Source organism: Manis javanica, chromosome 12 (assembly GCF_040802235.1).
Source record: "Manis javanica isolate MJ-LG chromosome 12, MJ_LKY, whole genome shotgun sequence".
NCBI classification, from domain to species: domain Eukaryota; kingdom Metazoa; phylum Chordata; class Mammalia; order Pholidota; family Manidae; genus Manis; species Manis javanica.
This window is the reverse complement of record NC_133167.1, coordinates 84,680,681-84,705,824: the sequence shown is the minus strand read 5'-3', so window position 1 is coordinate 84,705,824 and position 25,144 is coordinate 84,680,681. Positions and strand designations below refer to the sequence as shown.

The 25,144-nt window shown below is 45.1% G+C and overlaps 2 protein-coding genes across 15 annotated transcripts in view; both read left to right on the top strand.

Moving 5' to 3' along the window:
* LOC140845311 (disintegrin and metalloproteinase domain-containing protein 5-like) overlaps positions 1-1,625 on the top strand; it is a gene marked incomplete at its 5' end in the record, with an annotated part of 34,191 nt that extends 32,566 nt beyond the window's left edge. The window contains 1 exon segment of the mRNA XM_073219290.1: positions 1,372-1,625. Coding sequence (XP_073075391.1) covers positions 1,372-1,596 — 225 coding nt within the window.
* Positions 1,626-1,928: 303 nt separating this feature from the next.
* The window catches only part of LOC140845179 (uncharacterized), a 41,367-nt gene continuing 18,151 nt past the window's right edge, over positions 1,929-25,144 (top strand). For 2 of the 14 annotated variants that reach the window (XM_073218929.1, XM_073218928.1), the window contains exon 1: positions 1,929-3,221. In XM_073218929.1, the coding sequence (XP_073075030.1) occupies positions 2,719-3,221 (503 nt within the window). In that variant the 5' untranslated portion in view covers positions 1,929-2,718. Of the gene's footprint in view, positions 3,222-7,087; positions 14,509-25,144 lie in introns of those variants that run through there. The other 12 variants (XR_012123935.1, XR_012123933.1, XR_012123936.1 and 9 more) reach the window with 12 other exon arrangements.

Sequence of the window (25,144 nt, the reverse complement as noted above, 5' to 3'; positions counted from 1 at the left end):
GAGTAATGATTAAGCATTTTGGGACTGTTTTTGCTACATTTTTTGAATTGTATTTAATTGTTTCAGTAGAAAAGCCAAATTTATATTCATTTTAACTTTTCAGAATGGACTTTGATTTTTTTCTCAGTAGATGGATTTTTTACTTATACTGAATACTGTTATTATAATATTATATTCTGCTCCAAAATAATCCATATAAGACAGTATTAACAGCTAATAGCATAATAATTAGAAATAATTAGAAAGTTCTAATCTCTATATTTTTAAAATATAAAAAGTTTAATATTCTAATTAATCCTAGAAAGTATTAATTCCAGAAGATAGTATGGAAAGTTAAATTAACACATTTTTTGAGAGAAATTCTCAGGGTGTGCTTGCTAAATTCAAATTTACTGCTACATAATGTATTTTGATAATAGCACATGCAAATAACCAGAGTATCTGTTACATCTTGCTCATTTGGAAACATATGGAATACAAGTATCATCTGAGGTCTCTCTCCTCCTTGAAATCTAAATGATGTTTACTCAAATTTCTATTCCAGAGTCTTGATCATTCTTTTTCTGTTTGCCCTGTTAGTATGATCCCAAGACAAAACACAAAACCCTTTCACAAAGTATCAAAGTAAATGAAAATTTTTATATGATTGAGAAAGGTCACAAAAATTAGTGCCATAAATTAGAACAATGTAAATTCATACATTAAACATCATTTTTCTTGGAAGGCCTTTTAAGGCATCTCACCGGTGGGAGTCTCTCATTGTCCTGTGACCTCATATAATTGTCTGTTGTCCTTGCTTTTCTCTTTCTCCTCTTTTTTTTTCACATGGGATGGTAAACCGTCTCCCTTTGCTGCTCATACCCATGATTTTAAGACCTCAACCTTGCACCTGATGGTTCTCAACCCTGACTGTTTACAATAGCCACTGGACCTGGCCCCGGAGCTTTTGATATAAGTGTCTCAGATGAAACCCAGGCATGGATATTTTTAAAATGCTCTTCAGATAATTCTTGAATTCAAGAGAATAATCAAGTTATTCTTCCAGATATTTCTCTTTCTATATCTAATTTTCTAAGTATAAGTTTGTATTGTTCTATATCAACACTGACCTTCTTACTAAGAGAACTTCTGGAGCTCGATGATAAGAAAATAAAACTTACAACTTCTTATATGATCACATCTTTACCATCTGAAGGCACATAGCTTTTCTCACATTTATTTGAAGGCAGTCACAATTATTATTCCATCGTTTGGATTTTTATGCCAATTTTTGGTAATATGAATTCTTAAAATTTCTTGAATCTTTCTTATGTGTTATCCATGTGCACAATCTAATTGTTTGATTGACTTTTCCACTTGTTTTGTTTTTAGTTTTATATCAACTTCAGCTGTGTAGAAATCCCATACCGGGTCAATTATGTGAGCTGTAATAATTCTTTACATTGCAATGACCATGGAGTAATTCCCATCTTTAAACACCATGCTTTGAATAATTTAATAAACAGTTCAGAGATTTTAAAAAATCAGTCATGCTGCTTGTTGTCACTTAAGTCTGTAATTACAGCTTTAATCTTATTTTCTTGTGAAATCTTGTGAAATTACTTATTAGAGAGGATAAAATAGAAGCACTTAAAGTGATTGTGGATGTATAAAATGGGAAAATATATGGGTTGGATGTATCATACATACCATGTAGGAAGAATTATATAACCAAAATGATCAGTTTTTCACAGAGAGAAGGCATAACCTGGCAAATGAAAGTCCTCAAAATTTTCTTACTAGTCTTGCCTGTTGGTTGAGAGTCTGGGATGTTCTTGAAGCTAGGAAGTAAGTGATAACTAGTAGCATGTTACTGGTAATTGCCAATATTTGGATCTGGCTGTGAAAGAATAAAAAAAAATGACTTGGCAGCAGAAGCTAAATGAACTTGACAAAGTACAGGCAATTTCAAGCGAAAATTTGTGAAAATTTATTGAATTTGTTGATTTAAGATAAATTCTCTGAAATAAATTATCTGTTGAATAAAAGAATATTAGCGTTTATCTGGCTCAGGCAGGCGACACTCACCGCGCGGGGGGCCCGCGGGACGGGAGCCAACGGGTCGGGGGAAACGAACAGACCAGCCCACGCGCCCACCGGCCCAAGCTGAGGGGTCGCGGGCGGAGCCGAGAGGGGGCGACCGAGTGGAATCCCGCGCCGCCCCGGCCGCGCGCGGAGATCGCGAGAGGCGAAGCGGCGGGCTCCCAGGCTCCCCGAGCGCTCGGCCCCGCACCTCAGTAGTAGCAAAGTGTCGCCGCCGCCGCCTGCACGCGGGTCCACGGCTGGCAGCCACAGCGCCGCGCGGTCGAGGGCCTCAAACACGCGAAGGCGCCCGGAAAGCACAAGCGGTCCCAAGTTGGCGAGCCGGAATGTGAAGAAAAACATGGCCCTGCCCGGCCTCCGTCCCGACCCCACCCAGCCGCGCTCCCATTGGCCGCCTGCCCCTCAGCGCCGCGGGATCATTGGCCGCGGGGTCCGTCAGTCAGGGGCGGGCCGGTGCCGCGGCGAAGGCAGCCATTGCGCGCTCGCGGAGAAACATTAAGTACCGTTAGTACCGTTGCTACCGTTGCTACCGTTGCGAGTGCCGGCGGGAGAGGGCGCTCCCGCGGCACCCTGCGTGCTTCGGTCTGCCGACCTTGTCCGCCGTCCCGTCTGCGCAGCGGAACCGGCGGAGACCAGATGTTGATGGACCCGCGAAGTTCTGGGCTCTCGGTGTGCTTGGCTGCGCCTTCCTCCAGATACACGTGCGCTGGCGGCACCGACCTCGCCCCCAGCCTCGGATCGCCTCCTCGCGCCCGCTGGGCTCCCGGCGCCGCAGTTGCCCCTTCTCGGCTTTCCCGTAGCGGGCGGAGGGCCGAAGCGGTCCAGGTGCTGGAGATCGACCCGGACTTGAGGCCGCTGGCCCGTCCGGACTTCAGCCAGTCGAGCTCTACCACCTCCAGCCGGTGCCGTCGGGCGGCGCGACCGGGAACCCCGACGCCGCGCGGGACTGCCTTCGGCCTCGGCGGCCGCTTAGGGCAGTCGCGCAACGCGTGGGGCAACCTGTCCCACGCCGACCGCATCGCCAAGGCCGTCGAGAGCTCGGCGGAGAAGCGGCTCCCGCTGCTGATGTGCGGTGGAGGGGCCAGAGCGGGACCCACTTCAGGGATGAGGGCGACAGCGACGGCCCTGCACGCTGGAAGGTAGGTGGCCGTGGTGCGCGGCCGGACCCGGACGGGGCGCGGGGAACCTGCCCCCGCCTGAGGTCGCGGTGGAGCCGGTCAGGGGGCGGCCGTGCAAGTGGCTCGGCGGGCAGCGGGTAGCTCGGGGGGCTGGGAAGCGGCCGACGCGCGTGGTGGGCTCGCGGGCCCCGGCCGGGGTCGGAAGTCGGCGCGCCCCGCCGGAGGGGCTGCCCGGGAAGGGAGGGAGCGGAGCGGGTGCTCCCGGTGCGGACGCCCGACCGGCCGGCGAAGTTCGCCGGGACAGGGGTGTAGGGGCTCGCCGGAGCCGCTGCTGGTCTGTCCGGGCCCAGCTGGTGAGCGCGGCTGCTCTCCGCCCCGCTGCGCGCGTCCGCCCGGCCTGGAGCCGTGCCCCTGCTCTGCTCCCGCCGCCCGGGAAGGGGCCGCAGGCGGAGGGGCCGAGCCGGGCCGCGCAGACGGGGAGGCCGGCGGGCGTTTTGCGTTGTGTGGATTTATCCGGCGGGGGGCCTCGAGGGGGAGGGCCCGGCGAGCTGAAATTCAAGTGTGACCCGCGGCGGGGCGGCGGGGGAGGGGCCTCCTGGAGGAAGCGCCTTTGAAATAAAAAAATGTTTCATGAGGTATCTCTCGTGTTTTTTATGTGGGAATGAAGTTTCTTTTCTTTGGTCTGGGAACTGACAGTGCATTTTCTTGTATTTAAAAGTTTATATCTTTCTGTCGTTTCGGTTTGTAATCTGCAGCTGAGTAATTTATAACTAGCCACAGAGATTCCGAGACAGGGACCGTGGGTGTAGTCAGAGTAGCGTGAGGGCCTCTGGAAAAAGACCCCTACCAAAACTCCCTATTAAACAATGAAGCAAAATCAGAGTCACGTTAATTCTCTAAAGTAAAATATCAAACTAGGAGTATAAGCATTCCTCAGTGAAGATTAGTTAAAACTAAGAAGCCAGGAGTAACCTGGCTTGGAATGTTTCAACATCCCCCAGATAAGAAAATACCTCAGCATGGCCCACATCTTCATTGTGTCAATTAAATGAGGCTATTGTAAAATTTACTTTAGCCTGCTCAAAGGCCCAGTTTATCTTTAACTTTGCCCAAATGCTGCTTTTCCTCCTCCAGCCCCTAATGAAGTAATACGTAACCTGGGCGATTAATGTGGCAAGTAACACAGTGAAAGGCAGGAAGGATCCCATCTTAAAGATAAGATTGCATTTTAACACCCAGGAAGTTAAGAAATAAGATTCTTTATTATTATTATTATTAAGGTATTATTGATATACACCCCTGTGAAGGTTTCACATGAAAAAACAATGTGGTTAATACATTCACCCATGTTATTGAGCCCCCCCCATACCCCATTGCAGTCACTGTCCATCAGTGAAGATGCCACAGATTCACTATTTGCCAAGAAGTAAGATTATTTAGTTATTTACTTATTTTATTACGGTGTTATTGATATACACCCCTATGAAGGTTTCACATGAAAAAACAATGTGGCTGCTACATTCACCCCTGTTATCATGTCCTGCCCCCACCCCAATGCAGTCACTGTCCACCAGTGTAGTAAGACGCCACAGAGTCCCTATTTACCTTCACTGTCTTCCCCATGATCCCCCACACCATGTGGGCCAATCATGATACCCCACCATCTCCTCCCTCCCTCCCTCCCCAACCGGCCTCTCCCACCCCTCCCCTTTGGTAACCTAGTCCTTTCTTGGAGTCTGAGTCTGCTGCTGTTCTGTTCCTTCAGTTTTGCATCGTTGTTATACTCCATAGATGAGTGAAATCATTTGGTACTTGTCTTTTTCCCCCTGGCTTATTACACTGAACAGAATACCCTCCAGTTCCATCTACGTTGTTGCAAATGGTAGGATTTGTGTTGTTCTTATGGCTGAATAGTATTCCATTGTGTATATGTACCACATCTTCATCCATTCATGTACTGACGGACACTTAGGTTTCTTCCATATCTTGGCTATTATTGTAAATAGTGCTGCAATAAACATATGGTATTTCTTGTCTTCTGGCCATTCTGACAGTTGTGAGGTGACTTCTCATTGTGGTTTTGATTTGCATTTTACTGATGATAAGTGATGTGGAGCATCTTTGCATGTGCCTGTTGGCCATCCATATGCCTTCTTTAGAAATTTGTCTTTTCAGATCCTCTGCCCATTTTTTAAATGGAATTTTGGGGTTATTTTTGCTTTTGTGCTTTATGAGTTCTTAATATATTTAGGATATTAACCCCTTATCAGATATGTATGGTTTGCAAATTGCTCTTTCTCAGGATTGCTTTGGTTATACGGTCTTTTGTGGCTCCATACAAATTTTAGGATTGTGTTTTCTATTTCTGTGAAGAATGCCATTGGAATTTTGTGAGGAATTGTATTTACTTTATAAACGGCTTTGGGTTGTATGGACATTTTAATAATATTAAGTATACCAATCCATGACCATAGGATCTCTTTCTATTTGTTTGTATCTTCAACTTTTTTCATCAGCGTCTTATAGTTTTCATTGTACTTCTCTTACACTTACTTAGTTAAATTTATTCCTGGGTATGCTATCATTTTTGATGCTATTGTGAAGGAGGTACTTTTTCTTTTTCAGGTGTTTTATTATTATTGTACAGAAATGCAATTGAGTTCTGTATGTTGGTTTTATATCCTGTAACTTTACTGAACTCTTTAATTCCAGCAGTTTTTTTGGTAAAATGTTTATAACTTTCTATATATAAAATCATGTATATTTTTATATGTAAAATCATATGCAAATAATGACAACTTTACCTCTTCTTTTCTGACTTGGATGTCTTCTATTTTTGAATTTCCTAGTTGCTTTTGTTAAGACTTGCAGTGCTGTATTAAATAAGATTCATGAGGCTGGGTATCACATTCTTGTTTCTTGATTGTGGAGGAAAAGCTTTCACCCTTTCACCACTGAGTGTGCTGGTGACTGTGGGTTATCACAGCGCCTTTATTATGTTCAGTTATGTTCCTTCCATATTCAGTATGTTGACAGTTTTTATCATGAAAAGATGTTGTTTTTTAAATTCTTTTTCTCCATCTATTGAGAGGGTCATATCATTTTTACCTTTCGTTCTATTAATACACTCTTTCACATTTATTGATTTGTGTGTGTAGAACCGTTCTTGCATCTGAGGGATAAATCCCTTTTAGTCATGGTGTCTATCCTTTTTAATATGTTGTTGAATTTGCTATTTTCTTGAGAATTACTTCACCTATATTCATCAGGGATATTAGGCTATAGTTTTTTTTCTTTTCTTTTTGTGTGCTTATCTGACTTTGGTATCAGGGTGATACTAGCCTTGTAAAATGAGATAGAAGTGTTCCCTTCTCTTCAATTTTTGGAATATTTTGAGAAGAACTGACCCTAATTCCTCCTTAAATGTTTAGTAGAATCACCAGTGGAGCTATCTGGTCCTGAGATTTTCTGTGTTGGGAGGTCTTGGATTACTACAATATCTATTTTAATCTGTTATGATTTGTTCAGACTTGTTATTTCTTCCTGATTCTGTCTTGGTTGATTGTGTGTTTCCAAGAATTCATTCATTTCTCTTAGGCTATTTAATTTGTTGGCATATAAAAGCTCATAGAAGTCTTTTTTAAACTTACGTATTTCTGTAATGTCAGTTGTAATGTCCCCTCTTTCCTTTCTTAATTAATTTGAATATTCATTTAGTCTAGTTAAAAGTATTCCAATTTTGTTTCTTAAAAAAAAAAGAAAGAACTCTATTTTTTCATTGACCATTCTATCGGGTTCTTTTGTTTCTATTTCATTTATTTCTGTCCTGATCTTTACTATTTCCTTCCTCCTGCTATGTCTGAGGTTAGTTTGTTCTCTTTTTCTAGCAGCGGCCTGGACTCCAGCTTTGACTGGTGACTGCCTGGGCCCAGAGGCACCGTGGACATAGCTGAATGTGACCCCCATTGCCATCCCGAGGAGCTGTTCACCAAGGTGGCAGCTGCCATCTGCATGACCAACTGCTGGTGCCAGTCACATGACAGATACATTCAGCACCGGGACCCCACCATCCAGATCATCAGGCAATTTAATGACGTGACTAACTTGGTCGTCTCCTCCTGCCTCGGGGCCCCGAGCATGACAGCCCGGGACAGGGCCCAAGTGGTGGAATTCTGGATCCATGTGGCCAAGATGTGCCATGTGACATCCCCCGGGGACCATCCTGGCATCTTGGGACCTGCTCCCCTCCTTGGCCAACTAGGATGGAGTCCTGCAGTCTGACCCTGCCGGGTCCTGGGCCCCTGCTGCCAAGGGTGTGCTGACCTGGACTCGCAGGCCCCGGGGGTGGGACAGCCATCCCTGGCCCCTTCCTTGGGTTGAGATACAGTCCTCCACCCAGGAGGGCTGCTCAACAGGTACTGGGTGTGCTGGGCTCCCTGGGTGTCTGTCTCCTTAAGGAGAGGAGTTCATGGGGGGACAGAAGCACAGAAGAAGGCCACGCTCTCAGCTCTGTCTTCCCTCCCAGGAGTGCCAAGCCCTCCAAAATTTTGCGTCCCTCCATGCCATTCTCTTGGCCCTGCACAGCCCTACCGTGGGTCGTCTGCAATGCACTTGGGGACGTGTTTCCTGGTAGATAGTCCTGTCCCTGAGACCAGGTCACCTGAGTGGACCAGAGACACCACCCCTAGGTCTGGCAGTGTCCCCTCAGTTGGCTGGGGCTCCTGGGAGGCGGCAGACCCTGGGGACAGGGGCTTACAGGATGGCGGGCTCTCAGAGCCCCCGTGGGTTAGGCCAGCGGTTCCCCCTCAGGAATCGGGTTTCTTTGTCAGGTGTGGGTTGAAGCCAATGGGAGATGTTCAGCATGTGTTCTGCAGCAGGAGGTCTCTGCCCCAAGGACAGCCACCTGTCCCAAAGCAGATCTGCCCCCAAGAGAACTGGGAATGGAGGCCTCGGGTGCAAACATACAGCCCCCTCCCCAGGCCTCAGGGCCATGGTGGAAAGCCTCATGCAGGCTAGTGGATCTTCTGTGGTCCCCAGGAAAAGCGGTCCGATGCCCCCAAACTCTCCACCTGTTGACCACATGTCTCCCTCTCTCCTCCCCTTAGGAAGAGCTCCAGGATGCATAAGAGGCTTATAAAGGAGAAGTGGCTCAACCAGAAGGGGCTCCTCAAGTTTAATGGAGGCTAGAGCTGTGGAAGGAGGGGATCCTTGGGGCAAGTCCTCTGCTGTGTTGTGGCCCAATCTTAAGGCTGACTCGAGGTGTACATGGTGAGAGGGGACAGCTGATGGGAGAAGTAGGCTCCGCCTGGCCCCCAAGGTGTCCTGTTTGTCTCCCTCTCTGGCTCCACTTGACTGGGGGCCTGACATCCAGTGAGGACCCAGAAGACAGGCTCCTGGTCAGGGCTGGGGCTGGGGCTGGCGCTGGGCTGGCAGCAGGGGTGGGGCCTATGGCTGAGCAAGGTTGGCCCCTCCCTAGGGCCCCCTGAGCCCATCACTGCCCCTCTGAGGCCTCTGGCTCCTCATCTGGTCAGGGAAGGTTGTCACCCTGCGGTGCGGGCCTCCCAGGTGGGCAGGGTCCAGGGAGCACAAGATGGTCTTCAGCTTTGTGCCCATCCCACCTGGTCATGTGAGGGGAGCCGTGGTGATAGCCAGGTGCCAGTGAGTGTTCAGGGCACCCTGAGAGGCAGGGGAAACTCCCCTGACACTCTGCAGGTGAGGAAGCCTCTCAGGGCGGCCGGCGGTGGCCCAAGGACACCCATGAGTATGAGTGTGTGCTGGAGCTGTGATCGCCCTCAGCTGAGAGCCTGCTGGAGGTGGGGACAGCATAGCACCAGGGGACTCGGGCGAAGCATCCACCAACCAAGCTCTGATTTGTGGGAGGCCATGTGGGAGGCGAGCATGAGCACCTGAGTGTCCTGGACCTTGCAGTAGGCAACCTCCATGGTGACGCAATAGCATGTGTTGAGGCAATGGCTGAGGGACCCCTGGGGACTACGGCGTAGGCAGGAGCAGGTGAGAATTACCTGTCCGGGGTTGTGGTGATGGGGGTGCCCCTGCACTTGCTGCTGGTGCCACCAGCCCTGAACTGCCAGCACTGGGGTGACCAGGAGGGAGAGAGCAGCTGGGTACAGAGAGAAGTTGGAGGATGGGTGCAGGGACCACAGGTCTTGGGATTGGCCAAAAGCCAGCCCTGGGACGGACAGGAGGGGAGAGCAGGGCGAAGGGAGGGTGTGGGAGGAAGCACAGGGTGGTCCAAGGGGAGCTAGGGGCTGCGAGTGAGGGGTTCAGGGGGGGCTCTATGGGCACCTGCCCCTGAGACAGGCTGGAACTCATCAACTCCCCACCCCGGTGGCACAGGGCATGGTCCCCTTCTTCGGATTGTTTCTGGCTGACCTGCTGGTCCTAGACAAACTCCTGGAACGTACTAAGGATGTGAGTGAGCCCAGAGAGACACTGGAGGGGAGGATGGTGAGCTTGAAAGAGGAGAGAGCCCCTAGTGAGCCGGAGCTCTCAGCACCGGGCCACCCCGCCTCCTGGGAGTCTCCCCTCCGCCCCAGGAGCTGGGCTGTTTGGACAGGGCAGCCAGAGGGAACCCCCTAAGTCCTGGTCCTGGCCCCAGGGCAGGTAGGGCTGAGGGCTACAGGGGGCAGCCTCTGAGCAGGACTGGCCTCTCCCTCAGGCACTGCCCAGGGTGAGGGATGTTGCTCCTTCAAGGCAGGAAGCACATGGGGGTGCTGGCTGTGCCTTCCTGCCTGAGGCCTCAGTCTCCCTGTGTCATCAGAGAGAGTTGAGTGGGACGCTTGGCCTCAGTTCCCCAGTCCAGTCCCTCCTCCTCGGTACCCCAGATCCTGGCCTAGGTCTGGATGCTGTTTCTGGCAGGCCTGCCACTCTGAGGGCCCCATTGGTCCTCCAACTTAAGAAAGGGTGGGGAGGTTTGGGCCTCGTTCTGGGTGCAGGCGGCTGTTTCTGATACACTTTGGCTGCCTTGGTGCCTTCCAGGGCGATGGGATGAGAGAGACAGAGTTGAGCTACTGTAACACCCCACCACAGAAAGTGAGGGGGGAGTGCAGATCCCTTGGGCAGGACCCAGTCCGGCCCAACCCCTGGGTCTAACATGTCTTGAGAAAGTTAACACACCCAGAGCTGAGGACACTCAAGGCTTTGTCGGGTGGGGGATGGGGGTGGCATCAAGACGGCCTTCCTGGAGTAGCAGCTAGAGACCCAACACTGGGAACAGGCAGGACTAGATAGCATTGGAGGGAAGGCAGGTTCCCACGTGAGCAAAGATCGGGACCATCCCACTGCCCCAGTTCTCATGCCCCTCCTTGTGTGCATCTTGTCCTTCCTCTGCCGCAGGAAAGTTCCATTGTGCGTGAGATCATGATATACAAGTACATGGGCACGATGTACCACCTGGAACCTGACGAGTACTTCAGGTCCTTCCAGGCTGTGGAGCCTCTGGATGAGCTGAAGAGATGAGGCTGGGCAGGAATCAGCTGTGGGCTCCAGCTACAGGCAGGCTGTGGGACAAAGGCCCCTGACGTGGCTCCAGGGATTCACAGGTGCCCCTCTGTCCTGCAGCTATGCCCTGTCCTGCCAGCTGGGTAGAGGATTCTAAGTTGAAGGACCTTCTGTTTCAGTACATTAAATATTTCATGCCCCTCCCTCCTGGTCTGTGGTCTGCCTGAAAAGCCTGCTGATAGCCTGATAGGGTTTCCCTTATAGGTAATCTTTTTTCTCTGGCTGCTTTCAGTACCCTCTCCTTATCCTTAATCTTTGTCATTTTAATTGTTATGTCTTGGTATTGTCTTCTGGGAGTTCTTTTGTTAGGGGCTCTCTAAGCTTCCATGACCTGAGAATATATTTCCTTCGCCAGTTTGGGGAAGTTTTCACCAATTACTTCTTCAGGGAGACTTTCTACGCCTTCGTCTCTTCTTCTGGTGCTTCTATTATGTGAATAGTGTGTCATTTGGAGTTGTCACACAGCTCTCTTAATGTCCTCTCGTTCCTAGAGACTCTTTTTTCTGTTTCTCAGCTTCGTTGTGGTCCTGTTCTCTAATTTTCATCTCATTGATTGTCTCCCCTGCTTGCAGCAATCTATTATTCATTCCCTTCATTGTGTGTTTCATCTCGGTCACTGTGTTCTTCAGCTCTGAGTGGCTCTTTTTCATCTTTTCTCTTTGTGAAGTCCTCCCTGAGATCGTCAGTACTTTCCTGCAGGTCAGTGAGCATATTTATGACTGTCACTTTGAAATCTTATGAAGGAGATGGTGATCTGCATTTCATTTAGCCCTCTTTCTGGTGTCTTATCCTGTATTTTTGTTTGGAACATATTCCTCTGCCTCCTCATTTGTCAGGGTTTCTGTGTTTCTTCCTTTGTATTAGATGGATCTGCTATGCTTCCTGGTCTAGAGAGTAATGAGTTTATGAAGAAGGCGTCCTGTGGTGCCCAGAAGCTCAAGACTCTTTACTATCCAATGCCTGGTTCTCCTTTGTGGTGGAGCACCAGTTGCTGGTGGTGGGCTGTGGGCAGGGCTGCCTTTCTGCCTGTCTGCCTCCAGTGGTCTAGGTCTATCTCAGTCTGCTGAGCATGGCAGTCTGCCTCACCAGGCCCTTTGTGAGCCAAGCAGAGGACCTTCTGTTGGGATGTTGCGGGTGGGACCACCCTCTGCCCTGCAGCACTGTTATTGCTGCTGGGCTGATGGGATGGGCAAGGTGGGTGTGCGTTAGGGGACTGGGCTGGGCTACCCACAAGGAGGAAGGAGTGCTCAGAGCTGGCTCCTGAAGGCATCTCCCCATTTGGGCTGAGACAGGACTAAAAAAGCTGGGAAAGGGGTAGGGGGGTGAAGAAGAAGGGGGGTATTAAGATTAGCCTGCATAATGGGGGGGGAGAAAGGGGAGGGCTGTACAACACAGAAGACAAGTAGTGATTCTACAACATTTTGCTATGCTGATGGACAGTGACTGTAAAGGGGTTTATAGGGGGGACCTGGTATAGGGGAGAGCCTAGTAAACATAATATTCTTCATGTAAGTATAGATGAATGATAACAAAAAAAAAAGAAAGAAAAGGGGGATTACTCCCTGATAGGATAAAACTAACTGTAAATCAATGATTAATGCATGCTTTAAATATCCTTAATTTTGTTCACTTAAAGGGTGTCAGATGATTGGCTATGGAGGTACACTTTTCTGATAATATTCCTTTCTCTTAAAAAAAAAAAATAGCAGTTCCTGTGTGGTGACCTCCAATGAGTTCTACACAATAGTATAAAGGGCATATCAAAGTGTGGGCAAAGGGTCTGTTTGTGTTTATACAGAGGATCAAAGCCTAATTTGGCTACCCAGAAAATGAACTAAGATACGATATGAAGAACTCTCTGGAAGACTCATACCAGAAGATGATCATCAAAAAACCTCAACAAAGATCCAGGCACTGCTACAGCTGTAGCTGCATTCATCCCACCGGTTCCTGGACTTGCCATGGGAATGAAGAAGGAGATATCTAAACTGGCCTGTGCATACAGTAAAACAACAAATTTGACTGGATCTATACTGTTGGAACTCAACCAAGAATTAGGAGAAGTGCAAGTTGTAGTGCTCCAAAATCTTACAACTACAGACTATCTACTGTTAAAAGAACATATGGGATGTGAACAGTCCCCAGGTAAGGGTTGTTTTAATTTGTCTGATTTCTCTCAGACTGTTCAAGTTCAGTTGGACAATATCCACCATATCATAGATAAGTTTTCACAAATGCCTAAGGTGCCTAACTGGTTTTCTTGGTTTCACTGGAGATGACTGGTAATTATAGGTCTGCTTTGGTTATTTAACTGTACTCCTATTATGTCAATGTGTGTGCGCAATTTAATCAGTAGTTTAAAACCTATACATGCTGAAGTTACTCTACAAGAAGGTATGTCAATGAAATAATGTTCCCATGTTTTCTTCCGCCTGCTACTTATATAGCTTTCCTTCTTCCTTCCTAATTACAACCCTTAAATAGAATTTGTGCCTCATATCGAATTTACTGAGTATCATAATTCTTCCAAGTGGTAAAGATACCTCAAGACAAATGCTGGGCATAGAAGCTACAGGGCATAAATATGCAAAGAAGTAAAAAGCTAACCTTTTCAAACAGTATGGCTTCTCTCTCACTTACCAACTTTACATTTCCCTGTATGGCCCCGGAAGATGACTGGTTAGCCAGAGATGGGTAAGATTCCTCAAGGGAGGAACAACCTAAGACAGGCACAGTCGCAGGGGGGCCATCAGGTGAGAAATTGGGGATCGACAGAGGTGAGGCTTAGAACCTCACCCCCCCTGTTTTGAGAGAAATCTTCTGCATCCGTGGATGTTTTGTTGCCCTTGTCTATCTTGGATTAATACTTAGTCTATAGGCACACACCTGATCATCTACATTTGCCCTCTTACAGCACTAAACTATGTTTTCTACCTTTATCTTGCATCTACCTACCACTTCAGCATTTCATTAAAACAAAAAAAGGGAGAAATGTGGGATTCACATATAAATCAAGTATAAAAATCAAATGAATAATCATATCTGACTTGATTATTTATAATTCATGATGTGTGATCAAAACCGAAAGTTTCTGTGATATGACTGCCCTTGCACTGTTCACCATGTAAGAACTTATTCACTATGTAAGAGCTTGTTCACCATGTAAGAACTTGTTTGTTATGCTTCAGAAGATTGGAGACTGATGAGAATTAGGCTTGGGGTTGATTAATGATTGTGCATTGAGTCCCCTATTCAGAATTTTATTGTTGTTAACAACCATATGATCAATAAATATGAGAGATGCCCTCTCAAAAAAAAATCACTTATGTTAAAATACATATAATAAAGTTCAGCATCTTAACCATTTTGAAGTGTATAGCTCAGTAATGCTAAGCCATCTGCACTGGTATAACCATCACCACCACCAACTTCTTTCATCTTGCAAAACTGAAACTCTGCACCCATTAACCAACAGCTCCCCATCCCCCCTCCCTCAGCCCCTGGTACCCACCCTTCTACTTTGTCTCTATAAATTTGACAACTTTAGGTATCTTATATAAGTGGAATCAAACAGTATTTGTCTATGTGTAACTAACTTGTTTCACCAAGTATAATGTCTTTAAGATTCGTCCATGTTGTAGCTTATGTAAACATTTCTTTGCATTTTAAGGCTGAAGAATATTCCAGCATATGTATAGACCTCGTTTTGTTCATCAGCAGACACTTGGGTTGTTTCTGCTTTTTGGATATTGTAAATAATGCTGCTTTGAATATAAGTGTACAAGTATCTGAGTCCCAGCTTTCAATTCATTTGGGTATATGCCCAGAAGAGGAATTGTGGGATTATATGGTAGTTCCATTCTTAATAACTTCTTGAAAAGCTGCCATGTAGTTTTTCTCACAAGTTGTTCCAGTTTACATTCCTACCAGCAGTGCACGGGGACTCCACTTTCTCCACATTCTTGTCAACACTTGTTATTTTCTGGGGTTTTTTTGGACAGCAGCTATCCTTATGTGTGTGAGGTCATACCACTTTGTGGTTTTGATTTGCATTTCCCTAATGATTAGTGACGTTGAACATCTTTTCATGTGTTTGTTGGACATTTGTATGTCTTCTTTGGAGAAATGTGTGTATTCAAGTTCTCTGTTTTAAAAAGCAGGTTACTTGTTTTTTCATTGTTGAGTTGTAGGAGTTCTTTTTATATTCTGGATAGTAACCCCTTATCAGGTATTAATAGAGTTTTTAAGACTGCAAAGCAGGAAGATGGGGAAAAATGCTCCCAGCCAGGGGCAAGGAAACCCTGATCTAAACACTGACTTCTTAACACATTTGTTTATACTTGAAGATACCTTAGACTTCCCAGCCCAGCTTTCCAGAATTTTCTCAGTGCTCTCAGAGGAGAGAGGATCTTGTACTCACAAGTAAGCAATTTTAAAAGAAATGAAATAAGCATTTGGATAAAAGGGACACCACGGCATTTGTTTAGGTAGAAGAGTAAAGAGAAGCAAGTATTGAAAATTCGAAAAGGGTCATGAAGATAGTAAAACATTAAAGATCTCTTTGTTTCCTGAAATTTTTTAATTTTCAGAATTGACTTGAGATTCTCTAGTATGATTTCAATATCAATATCACACTTGTGCACCAGCATGGGGGTGTCTGTGTATCTGAACTATGAGATCAGTGACTTTATGGGAGGGAATGGACCTCATGGGTTATTTAGCCCAGCTTACTTTTTTTTTAATCTCAAGAGGTAGAGTGACTATCAGATTCAACTGCAGACCCCCTGCCTCTTGCCTCGTAAACCATTTCTCTAACTCTGTACAACTCAGTCTCTCCCAGGAGATAGGAATGGAAAAAGACAGAAGTCAGCTGAGATAGCCCAGCTTCTGCCCCCACTATCCTCACACCCACCTCACAGGCAGGAGAATCATCTTTCACCATCAGTGGTCAGGAGGAGGAAGACAGCTTTGAAATGTACCCCAGGTTGGAGAGATGAAGCAGCAGCAAATGCTCCCTTATTTAGGAAGGTCAGGACTATTAGCAGCACCAGAGTTTGTTTAGATGGCGCCAGGGGACACCAGCAGCTCACGTGGACTAAGTCTTCAGACTGAGATCCTCCACTACTGAGCTCAGTAGGGCATTTTGGGGAATATGAATCACTCGGTGCAAACATCCAGGCTTTCCCCTCCCTAACTGCCCCACCCGGGCATGCCTCCCTTGGCTGAGGCCGCAGAAAGTGGGCAGAAAGGAAACCCTTTGACAGTAGCAGATGCGGAAGTGCAAAGATAGGACTCCACGGCGGGCGGGCACCACTCCTGGCTCCCGGGGCCGACGGAGTGGCGAGCTCCTGGAGAGGCCTGTGTGCTTCCAGGGGGCTCCAGTCCGTTGTCAGGCTGGAATGTGGGCCTGGGTGCTTGAATTTCTCATTTGTCAAGAGGAACTGAAAATCCAGTTTTTATGTGAGATCTAGTTTCAAAATGTGGCGACAAAATTAAGATACAAAAATAAAGTCTCTGGGTTAGCCAAACAAAACGTTTATGCAGGTCATGAGTTTGCAGCCTTTGACTAAACACACAGGAGTGATTCCTCCTGTTGGGCGAGGTCCTACAGGAGGGGTAAGGAAGTGCGAGAAGTGGGGAGAGGGTGGGCTCAGAACTGTGGTGGCCCCGTCGCAGGGCCCCGAGAGCATCTACACGGGTGTCCCAGTCCAGCCCCAACCCCCGGGGCCTAGGGTGTGCACTTGTGTGTGGTGAGGGGCGGACAGCAGGCCACAGCGTCTGAGCACCAACCTTTCCATCCCCTCTGACAAGGAAACAGAAATCTGGACCCTTCACAGCACCCAGCCATTCTCAGCCGGAAATGCTGTTGCCCCCTTCTCTCATTCTCTTTCCAGTTGACGTTTGGAAATGTCTAAGTTGGCATTTTTAGTTGCCACAATGTTGGGGAGGTTATTAACAATAGCGCCTGTTGCTAGGGATGCCAAGCATCCGACAATGTGTGGGACAGGCAGGTGCAGCCCCTGTGAAAAATCAGAGCCCTCTTGATGTGAGTTTGGAGCACAGGCCTGTGTACACATGCCAAGCAGGCTTGTTGAGGGCAGCCACATGCCATGCCCACCACATCCCACAATGCTTACCACCTGCCACACCCACCACCATGCCTGCCACTCCCAACACACCCACCACACTTGCCACACTCACCACGCCCACCACACCATGCTCACCATGCCCTGCGGATGGTGAGGCAGGACCATTACCCGTGCATAGGGAAGATGATTGTGTTTTCCTCACAGAGCTGTTTGGAGGGTTGCCTGAGTTCATCCTCACAAGGTGTGCCCTTTCTTCTGTGATTTCCCCTTGTATGCTACATCCTTCTGGCCTGGCTGCATCTCCTCTTTTGCCCAAAGCTGGAACCATCCCTGACTGTTCAGGGGCATGTCTGATTCCACAACAGGCCAGGCTGGCCTGCCCGACAGGGGTTCCTGTGCCTGCAGGTGTGACAGTGTACCACAGTGGGTAAATCGCTGCTCTTGGCTAGTTCTCCCAAACCCAGGCTTGTCCATGAACCAAAAACAATGCCACTTTTATTTTTACTGTTATTTTTTTAACATATGACACAGAAAGTCTTAATACAAAGAGGGAATAATGTCAGGTTAAACATAACTGGTAGTCACAGGCCTGTTAAGTAAATTAATTCACTTTAGTATATAATAGTAGGTGCTTCTGAGAAAGAATTATGACACAATCCAAAGGTTCACAACACCATAAAAATATTACTCTCTGGAAATTGCAGTGTCCCCTGTGGCTGGTTAGAACACATCTTTAAAGGAACCAAGGTCATAGGTAAGAGTCTTCATAACTTTTTTTTTTTTTTTTTTTTTTTTTTTTGAGAGGGCATCTCTCATATTTATTGATCAAATGGTTGTTAACAACAATAAAATTCAGTATAGGGGGGTCAATACTCAATGTACAATCATTAATCCATCTCAAGCCTAATTCTCGTCAGTCTCCAATCTTCTGAAGCATAACGAACAAGTTCTTACATGGTGAACGAATTCTTACAGAGTGAATAAATTCTTACATGGTGAACAGTACAAGGGCATTCATCACAGAAACTTTCGGTTTTGATCATGCAATATGACCTATAAACCATCAGGTCAAATATGAATATTCATTTGATTTTTGTACTTGATTTATATGTTGATCCCACATTTCTCCTATTATTATTATTATTTTTATTTTTAATAAAATGCTGAAGTGGTAGGTAGATGCAAGATAAAGGTAGAAAACATAGTTTAGTGCTGTAAGAAGGCAAATATAGATGATCAGATGATCAGGTGTGTGCCTATGGACTAAGTATTAATCCAGGCTAGACAAGGGCAGCAAGACATCCACGGATGCAGAAGATTTCTCTCAAAGCAGGGGGGGTGAGGTTCTGAGCCTCACCTCTGTTGATCCCCAAATTCTCACCTGATGGCCCCCCTGCGACTGTGCCTGTCTTAGGTTGTTCCTCCCTTGAGGAATCTTACCCGTCTCTGGCTAACCAGTCATCTTCCGGGGCCATACAGGGAAATGTAAAGTTGGTAAGTGAGAGAGAAGCCATATTGTTTGCAAAGGTTAGCTTTTTACTTCTTTGCAGATTTATGCCCTGTGGCTTCTATGCCCAGCACTTGTCTCGAGGTATCTTTACCACCTGGAGGAATTATGATACTCGGTAAATTCGATATGAGGCACGAATTCTATTTAAGGTTTGTAATTAGGAAGGAAGAAGAAAAGCTATAGATGTAGCATATGAAGGAAACTTGGGAGGATTGATTATTTCTTTGACATATCTTCTTGTATAGTACCTTAATTATGTATAGGTTTTAAACTACTAACTAATTTGCACACACATATTAACATAATAGGAATACGGTGACATAAACAAAGCAAATCTATAATTACCAGCCATCTCCAGTGAAGCCAAGAAAACCATTTAGGCACCCTAGGCATTTGTGAAAATTTATCTATGATATGATGGATATTGTCCAACTGTACTTGAACCATCAGACAAATTAAAGCAGCCCATTTCTGGGATCTGTTCACATCCCATATGTTCTTTTAACCATAGATAGTCTATAGTCATGAGATTTTGGGGTGCTACAACTTGCACCCCTCCCAACTCCTGGTTGAGTTCCAACAGTACAGATCTGGTCAAATTCGTTGTCTCACTGTATGCACATGCCAGCCTAGACATCTCCCTCCTCCTTCTTATGGCAAGTCCAGGAGACGGTGGGCTGGATGCAGCCACAACCGCAGCATCGTCCGGATCCCTGTGGAGGCTTTTTGATGATCATCCCCCGGCACGAGTCCTCCAGAGAGTGCTGATGCCGGAAGCTCCTCCTCATATCGTATCTTAGTTCATTTTCTGGGTATCCAAGCTAGGCCTTGATCTTCTGCGTAGAAACAAACAGACCCTTTGCCCACACTTTGACATGCCCTCTATACCACTGTGCAGAACTCATTGGAGGTCAGCACACAGTAACTGCTTTTTTTTTTTTCTTTTTTTTTAATTAAGAGAAAGGAATATTATCAGAAAAGAGTACCTCCATAGCTGATACATCTGACACCCTTTAAGTGATCAACATTAAGGATATTTAAAGCATGCGTTGATCTTTGATTTACCAATAGTTTTATCCTGTTAAGGAGTAATCCCCCTTTTCTTTCTTTCTTTCTTTTTTTTTTAAATTTTTAATCTACACTTACCTGAAGAATACTATGTTTACTATGCTCTCCCCTATATCAGGTCCCCCCTAACAACCACATTACGGTTACTGTCCATCAGCTTAGCAAAATGTGGTAGAGTCACTACTTGTCCTCTCTGTGTTGTGCAGCCCACCCTCCCCTTTCTCCCTCCCCCCCATGCATGCTAATCTTAATACCCCCCTTCTTCTTCCCCCCCCTTATCCCTCCCTGCCCACCCATCCTCCCCAGTTCCTTTCCCTTTGGTACCTGTTAGTCCATTTTTGGGTTCTGTAATTCTGCTGCTGTTTTGTTCCTTCAGTTTTTCCTTTGTTCCTATACTCCTCAGATGAGTGAAATCATTTGGTATTTCTCTTTCTCCGCTTGGCTTATTTCACTGAGCATAATACTCTCCAGCTCCATCCATGTTGCTGCAAATGGTTGGATTTTTCCACTTCTTATGGCTGAGTAGTATTCCATTGTGTATATGTACCACATCTTCTTTATCCATTCATCTACAGATGGACATTTAGGTTGCTTCCAATTCTTGGCTATTGTAAATAGTGCTGCGATAAACATAGGAGTGCATCTGTCTTTCTCAAACTTGATTGCTGCGTTCTTAGGGTAAATTCCTAGGAGTGGAATTCCTGGGTCAAATGGTAGGTCTGTTTTGAGCATTTTGATGCACCTCCATACTGCTTTCCACAATGGTTGAACTAATTTACATTCCCACCAGCAGTGTAGGAGGGTTCCCCTTTCTCCACAGCCTCGCCAACATTTGTTGTTGTTTGTCTTTTGGATGGCAGCTATCCTTACTGGTGTGAGGTGATACCTCATTGTAGTTTTAATTTGCATTTCTCTGATAATTAGCGATGTGGAGCATCTTTTCATGTGTCTCTTGGCCATCTGTATTTCTTTTTTGGAGAACTGTCTGTTCAGTTCCTCTGCCCATTTTTTAATTGGGTTATTTGTTTTTTGTTTGTTGAGGCGTGTGAGCTCTTTATATATTCTGGACGTCAAGCCTTTATCAGATCTGTCATTTTCAAATATATTCTCCCATACTGTAGGGTTCCTTTTTGTTCTATTGATGGTGTTTTTCGCTGTACAGAAGCTTTTCAGCTTAATGTAGTCCCACTTGCTCATTTTTGCTGTTGTTTTCCTTGCCCGGGGAGATATGTTCAAGAAGAGATCACTCATGTTTATATCTAAGAGGTTTTTGCCTATGTTTTTTTCCAAGAGTTTAATGGTTTCGTGACTTACATTCAGGTCTTTGATCCATTTTGAGTTTACCTTTGTATATGGGGTTAGACAATGGTCCAGTTTCATTCTCCTACATGTAGCTGTCCAGTTTTGCCAGCACCATCTGTTGAAGAGACTGTCATTTTGCCATTGTATATCCATGGCTCCTTTATCAAATATTAATTGACCATATATGTTTGGGTTAATTTCTGGGGTCTCTAATCTGTTCCACTGGTCTGTGGCTCTGTTCTTGTGCCAGTACCAAATTGTCTTGATTACTATGGCTTTGTAGTAGAGCTTGAAGTTGGGGAGTGAGATCCCCCCTACTTTATTCTTCTTTTTCAGGATTGCTTTGGCTATTCGGGGTCTTTGGTGTTTCCATATGAATTTTTGAATTATTTGTTCCAATTCATTGAAGAATGTTGCTGGTAATTTGAGAGGGATTGCATCAAATTTGTATATTGCTTTCGGCAGGATGGCCATTTTGACGATATTAATTCTTCCTAGCCATGAGCATGGGATGAGTTTCCATTTATTAGTGTCCCCTTTAATTTCTCTTAAGAGTGACTTGTAGTTTTCAGAGTATAAGTCTTTCACTTCCTTGGTTAGGTTTATTCCTAGGTATTTTATTCTTTTTGATGCAATGGTGAATGGAATTGTTTTCCTGATTTCTCTTTCTATTGATTCGTTGTTAGTGTATAGGAAAGCTACAGATTTCTGTGTGTTGATTTTGTATCCTGCAACTTTGCTGTATTCCGATATCAGTTCTAGTAGTTTTGGAGTGGAGTCTTTAGGGTTTTTTATGTACAGTATCATATCATCTGCAAATAGTGACAGTTTAACTTCTTCTTTACCAATCTGGATTCCTTGTATTTCTTTGTTTTGTCTGATTGCCGTGGCTAGGACCTCCAGTACTATGTTAAATAACAGTGGGGAGAGTGGGCATCCCTGTCTGGTTCCCGATCTCAGTGGAAATGCTTTCAGCTTCTCGCTGTTCAGTATAATGCTGGCTGTGGGTTTATCATATATGGCCTTTATTATGTTGAGGTACTTGCCCTCTATTCCCATTTTGCTGAGAGTTTTTATCATGAATGGATGTTGAATTTTGTCAAATGCTTTTTCAGCATCTATGGAGATGATCATGTGGTTTTTGTCTTTCTTTTTGTTGATGTGGTGGATGATGTTGATGGATTTTCGAATGTTGTACCATCCTTGCATCCCTGGGATGAACCCCACTTGGTCATGGTGTATGATCCTTTTGATATACTGTTGAATTCTGTTTGCTAATATTTTATTGAGTATTTTTGCATCTACATTCATCAGGGATATTGGTCTGTAATTTTCTTTTTTGGTGGGGTCTTTTCCTGGTTTTGGTATTAGGGTGATGTTGGCTTCATAGAATGAGTTTGGGAGTATTCCCTCTTCTTCTATTTTGTGGAACACTTTAAGGAGAATGGGTATTATGTCTTCTCTGTGTGTCTGATAAAATTCCGAGGTAAATCCGTCCGGCCCCGGGGTTTTGTTCTTGGGTAGTTTTTTGATTACTGTTTCAATTTCTTTGCTTGTAATTGGTTTGTTTAACTTTTGTGTTTCTTCCTTGGTCAGTCTTGGGAGGTTGTATTTTTCTAGTAAGTTGTCCATTTCTTCTAGGTTTTCCAGCTTGTTGGCATATAGGTTTTCATAGTAGTCTTTAATAATTCTTTGTATTTCTGTGGAGTCTGTCGTGATTTTTCCATTCTCATTTCTGATTATGTTGATTTGTGTTGACTCTCTTTTTCTCTTAATAAGTTGGGCTAGAGGCTTATCTATTTTGTTTATTTTCTCAAAGAACCAGCTCTTGGTTTCGTTGATTTTTGCTATTGTTTTATTCTTCTCAATTTTGTTTATTTCTTCTCTGATCTTTATTATGTCCCTCCTTCTGCTGACTTTAGGCCTCATTTGTTCTTCTTTTTCCAGTTTTAATAGTTGTGATGTTAGACTATTCATTTGGGATTGTTCTTCCTTCTTCAAGTGTGCCTGGATTGCTATATACTTTCCTCTTAAGACTGCTTTCGCTGCATCCCACAGAAGTTGGGGCTTAGTGTTGTTGTTGTCATTTGTTTCTATATATTCCTTGATCTCTATTTTGATTTGTTCATTGATCCATTGATTATTTAGTAGCATGTTGTTAAGCCTCCATGTGTTTGTGAGCCTTTTTGTTTTCTTTGTAGAATTTATTTCTACTTTCATACCTTTGTGGTCTGAAAAATTGGTTGGTAGAATTTCAATATTGTGGAATTTACTGAGGCTCTTTTTGTGAGCTAGTATGTGGTCTATTCTGGAGAATGTTCCATGTGCACTTGAGAAGAATGTATATCCTGTTGCTTTTGGATGTAAAGTTCTATAGATGTCTATTAGGTCCATCTGTTCTAGTGTGTTGTTCAGTGCCTGTGTGTCTTTACTTATTTTCTGCCCGGTGGATCTATCCTTTGGGGTGAGTGGTGTGTTGAAGTCTCCTACAATGAATGCATTGCAGTCTATTTCCCTCTTTAGTTCTGTTAGTATTTGCTTCACATATGCTGGTGCTCCTGTATTGGGTGCATATATATTTAGAATGGTTATATCCTCTTGTTGGACTAAGCCCTTTATCATTATGTAGTGGCCTTCTTTATCTCTTGTTACTTTCTTTGTTTTGAAGTCTATTTTGTCTGATATTAGTACTGCAACCCCTGCTTTCTTCTCACTGTTGTTTGCCTGAAATATGTTTTTCCATCCCTTGACTTTTAGTCTATGCTTATCTTTGGGTTTAAGGTGAGTTTCTTGTAAGCAGCATATAGATGGGTCTTGCTTTTTTATCCATTCTATTACTCTATGTCTTTTGATTGGTGCATTAAGTCCATTTACATTTAGGGTGACTATTGAAAGATATGTACTTATTGCCATTGCAGGCTTTAGATTCGTGGTTACCAAAGGTTCAAGGTTAGCTTCTTTAGTATCTTACTGCCTAACTTAGCTCGCTTATTGAGCTGTTATATACACTGTCTGGAGAGTCTTTTCTTCTCTCCCTTCTTATTCCTCCTCCTCCATTCTTCATATGTTGTGTGTTTTGTTCTGTGCTCTTTTTAGGGGTGCTCCCATCTAGAGCAGTCCCTGTAGGATGCCCTGTAGAGGTGGTTTGTGGGAAGCAAATTCCCTCAGCTTTTGCTTGTCTGGGAATTGTTTGATCCCACCATCATATTTAAATGATAGTCGTGCTGGATACAGTATCCTTGGTTCAAGGCCCTTCTGTTTCATTGCATTAAGTATATCATGCCATTCTCTTCTGGCCTGTAGGGTTTCTGTTGAGAAGTCTGATGTTAGCCTGATTGGTTTTCCTTTATAGGTGACCTTTTTCTCTCTAGCTGCCTTTAAAACTCTTTCCTTGTCCTTGATCCTTGCCATTTTAATTATTATGTGTCTTGGTGTTGTCCTCCTTGGATCCTTTCTGTTGGGGGTTCTGTATAATTCCATGGTCTGTTCGATTATTTCCTCCCCCAGTTTGGGGAAGTTTTCAGCAATTATTTCTTCAAAGACACTTTCTATCCCTTTTCCTCTTTCTTCCTCTTCTGGTATCCCTATAATACGAATGTTTTTCCTTTTGTATTGGTCACATATTTCTCTTAGTGTTGTTTCATTCCTGGAGATCCTTTTATCTCTCTCTATGTCAGCTTCTATACGTTCCTGTTCTCTGGCTTCTATTCCTTCAATGGCCTCTTGCATCTTATCCATTCTGCTTATAAATCCTTCCAGGGATTGTTTCACTTCTGTGATCTCTTTCCTGACATCTGTGATCTCCTTCCGGACTTCATCCCACTGCTCTTGCATTTTTCTCTGCATCTCATCCCACTGCTCTTGCATTTTTCTCTGCATCTCATCCCATTGCTCTTGCATTTTTTTCTGCATCTCTGTCAGCATGTTCATGATTTTTATTTTGAATTCTTTTTCAGGAGGACTAGTTAGGTCTGTCTCCTTCTCTGGTGTTGTCTCTGTGATCTTTGTCTGCCTGTAGTTTTGCCTTTTCATGGTGATAGAGATAGTCTGCAGAGCTGGTACAAGTGACCGCTGGAAGAGCTTCCCTTCTTGTTGGTTTGTAGCCTTTTCCTGGGAGAATAGCGACCTCTAGTGGCTTGTGCTGGGCAGCTGTGCGCAGACAGGGCTTCTGCTTCCTGCCCAGTTGCTTTGGGGTTTATCTCCACTGTTGCTGTGGGCTTGGCCTGGCTGGGGCTGTTCCTCCAAAATGGTGGAGCCCCGTTAGAGGGGGAGCAGCCAGGAGACTATTTATCTCCGTAAGGGGCCTCTGTGCTCCCTGCTGCCCAGGGGGTTAGAGTGCCCAGAGATCCCCAGATTCCCTGCTTCTGGTCTAAGTGACCTGTCCTGCCCCTTTAAGATTTCCAAAAAGCACTCTCCAAACAAAAACAACAACAGCAACAATGAGAGAGGGAACA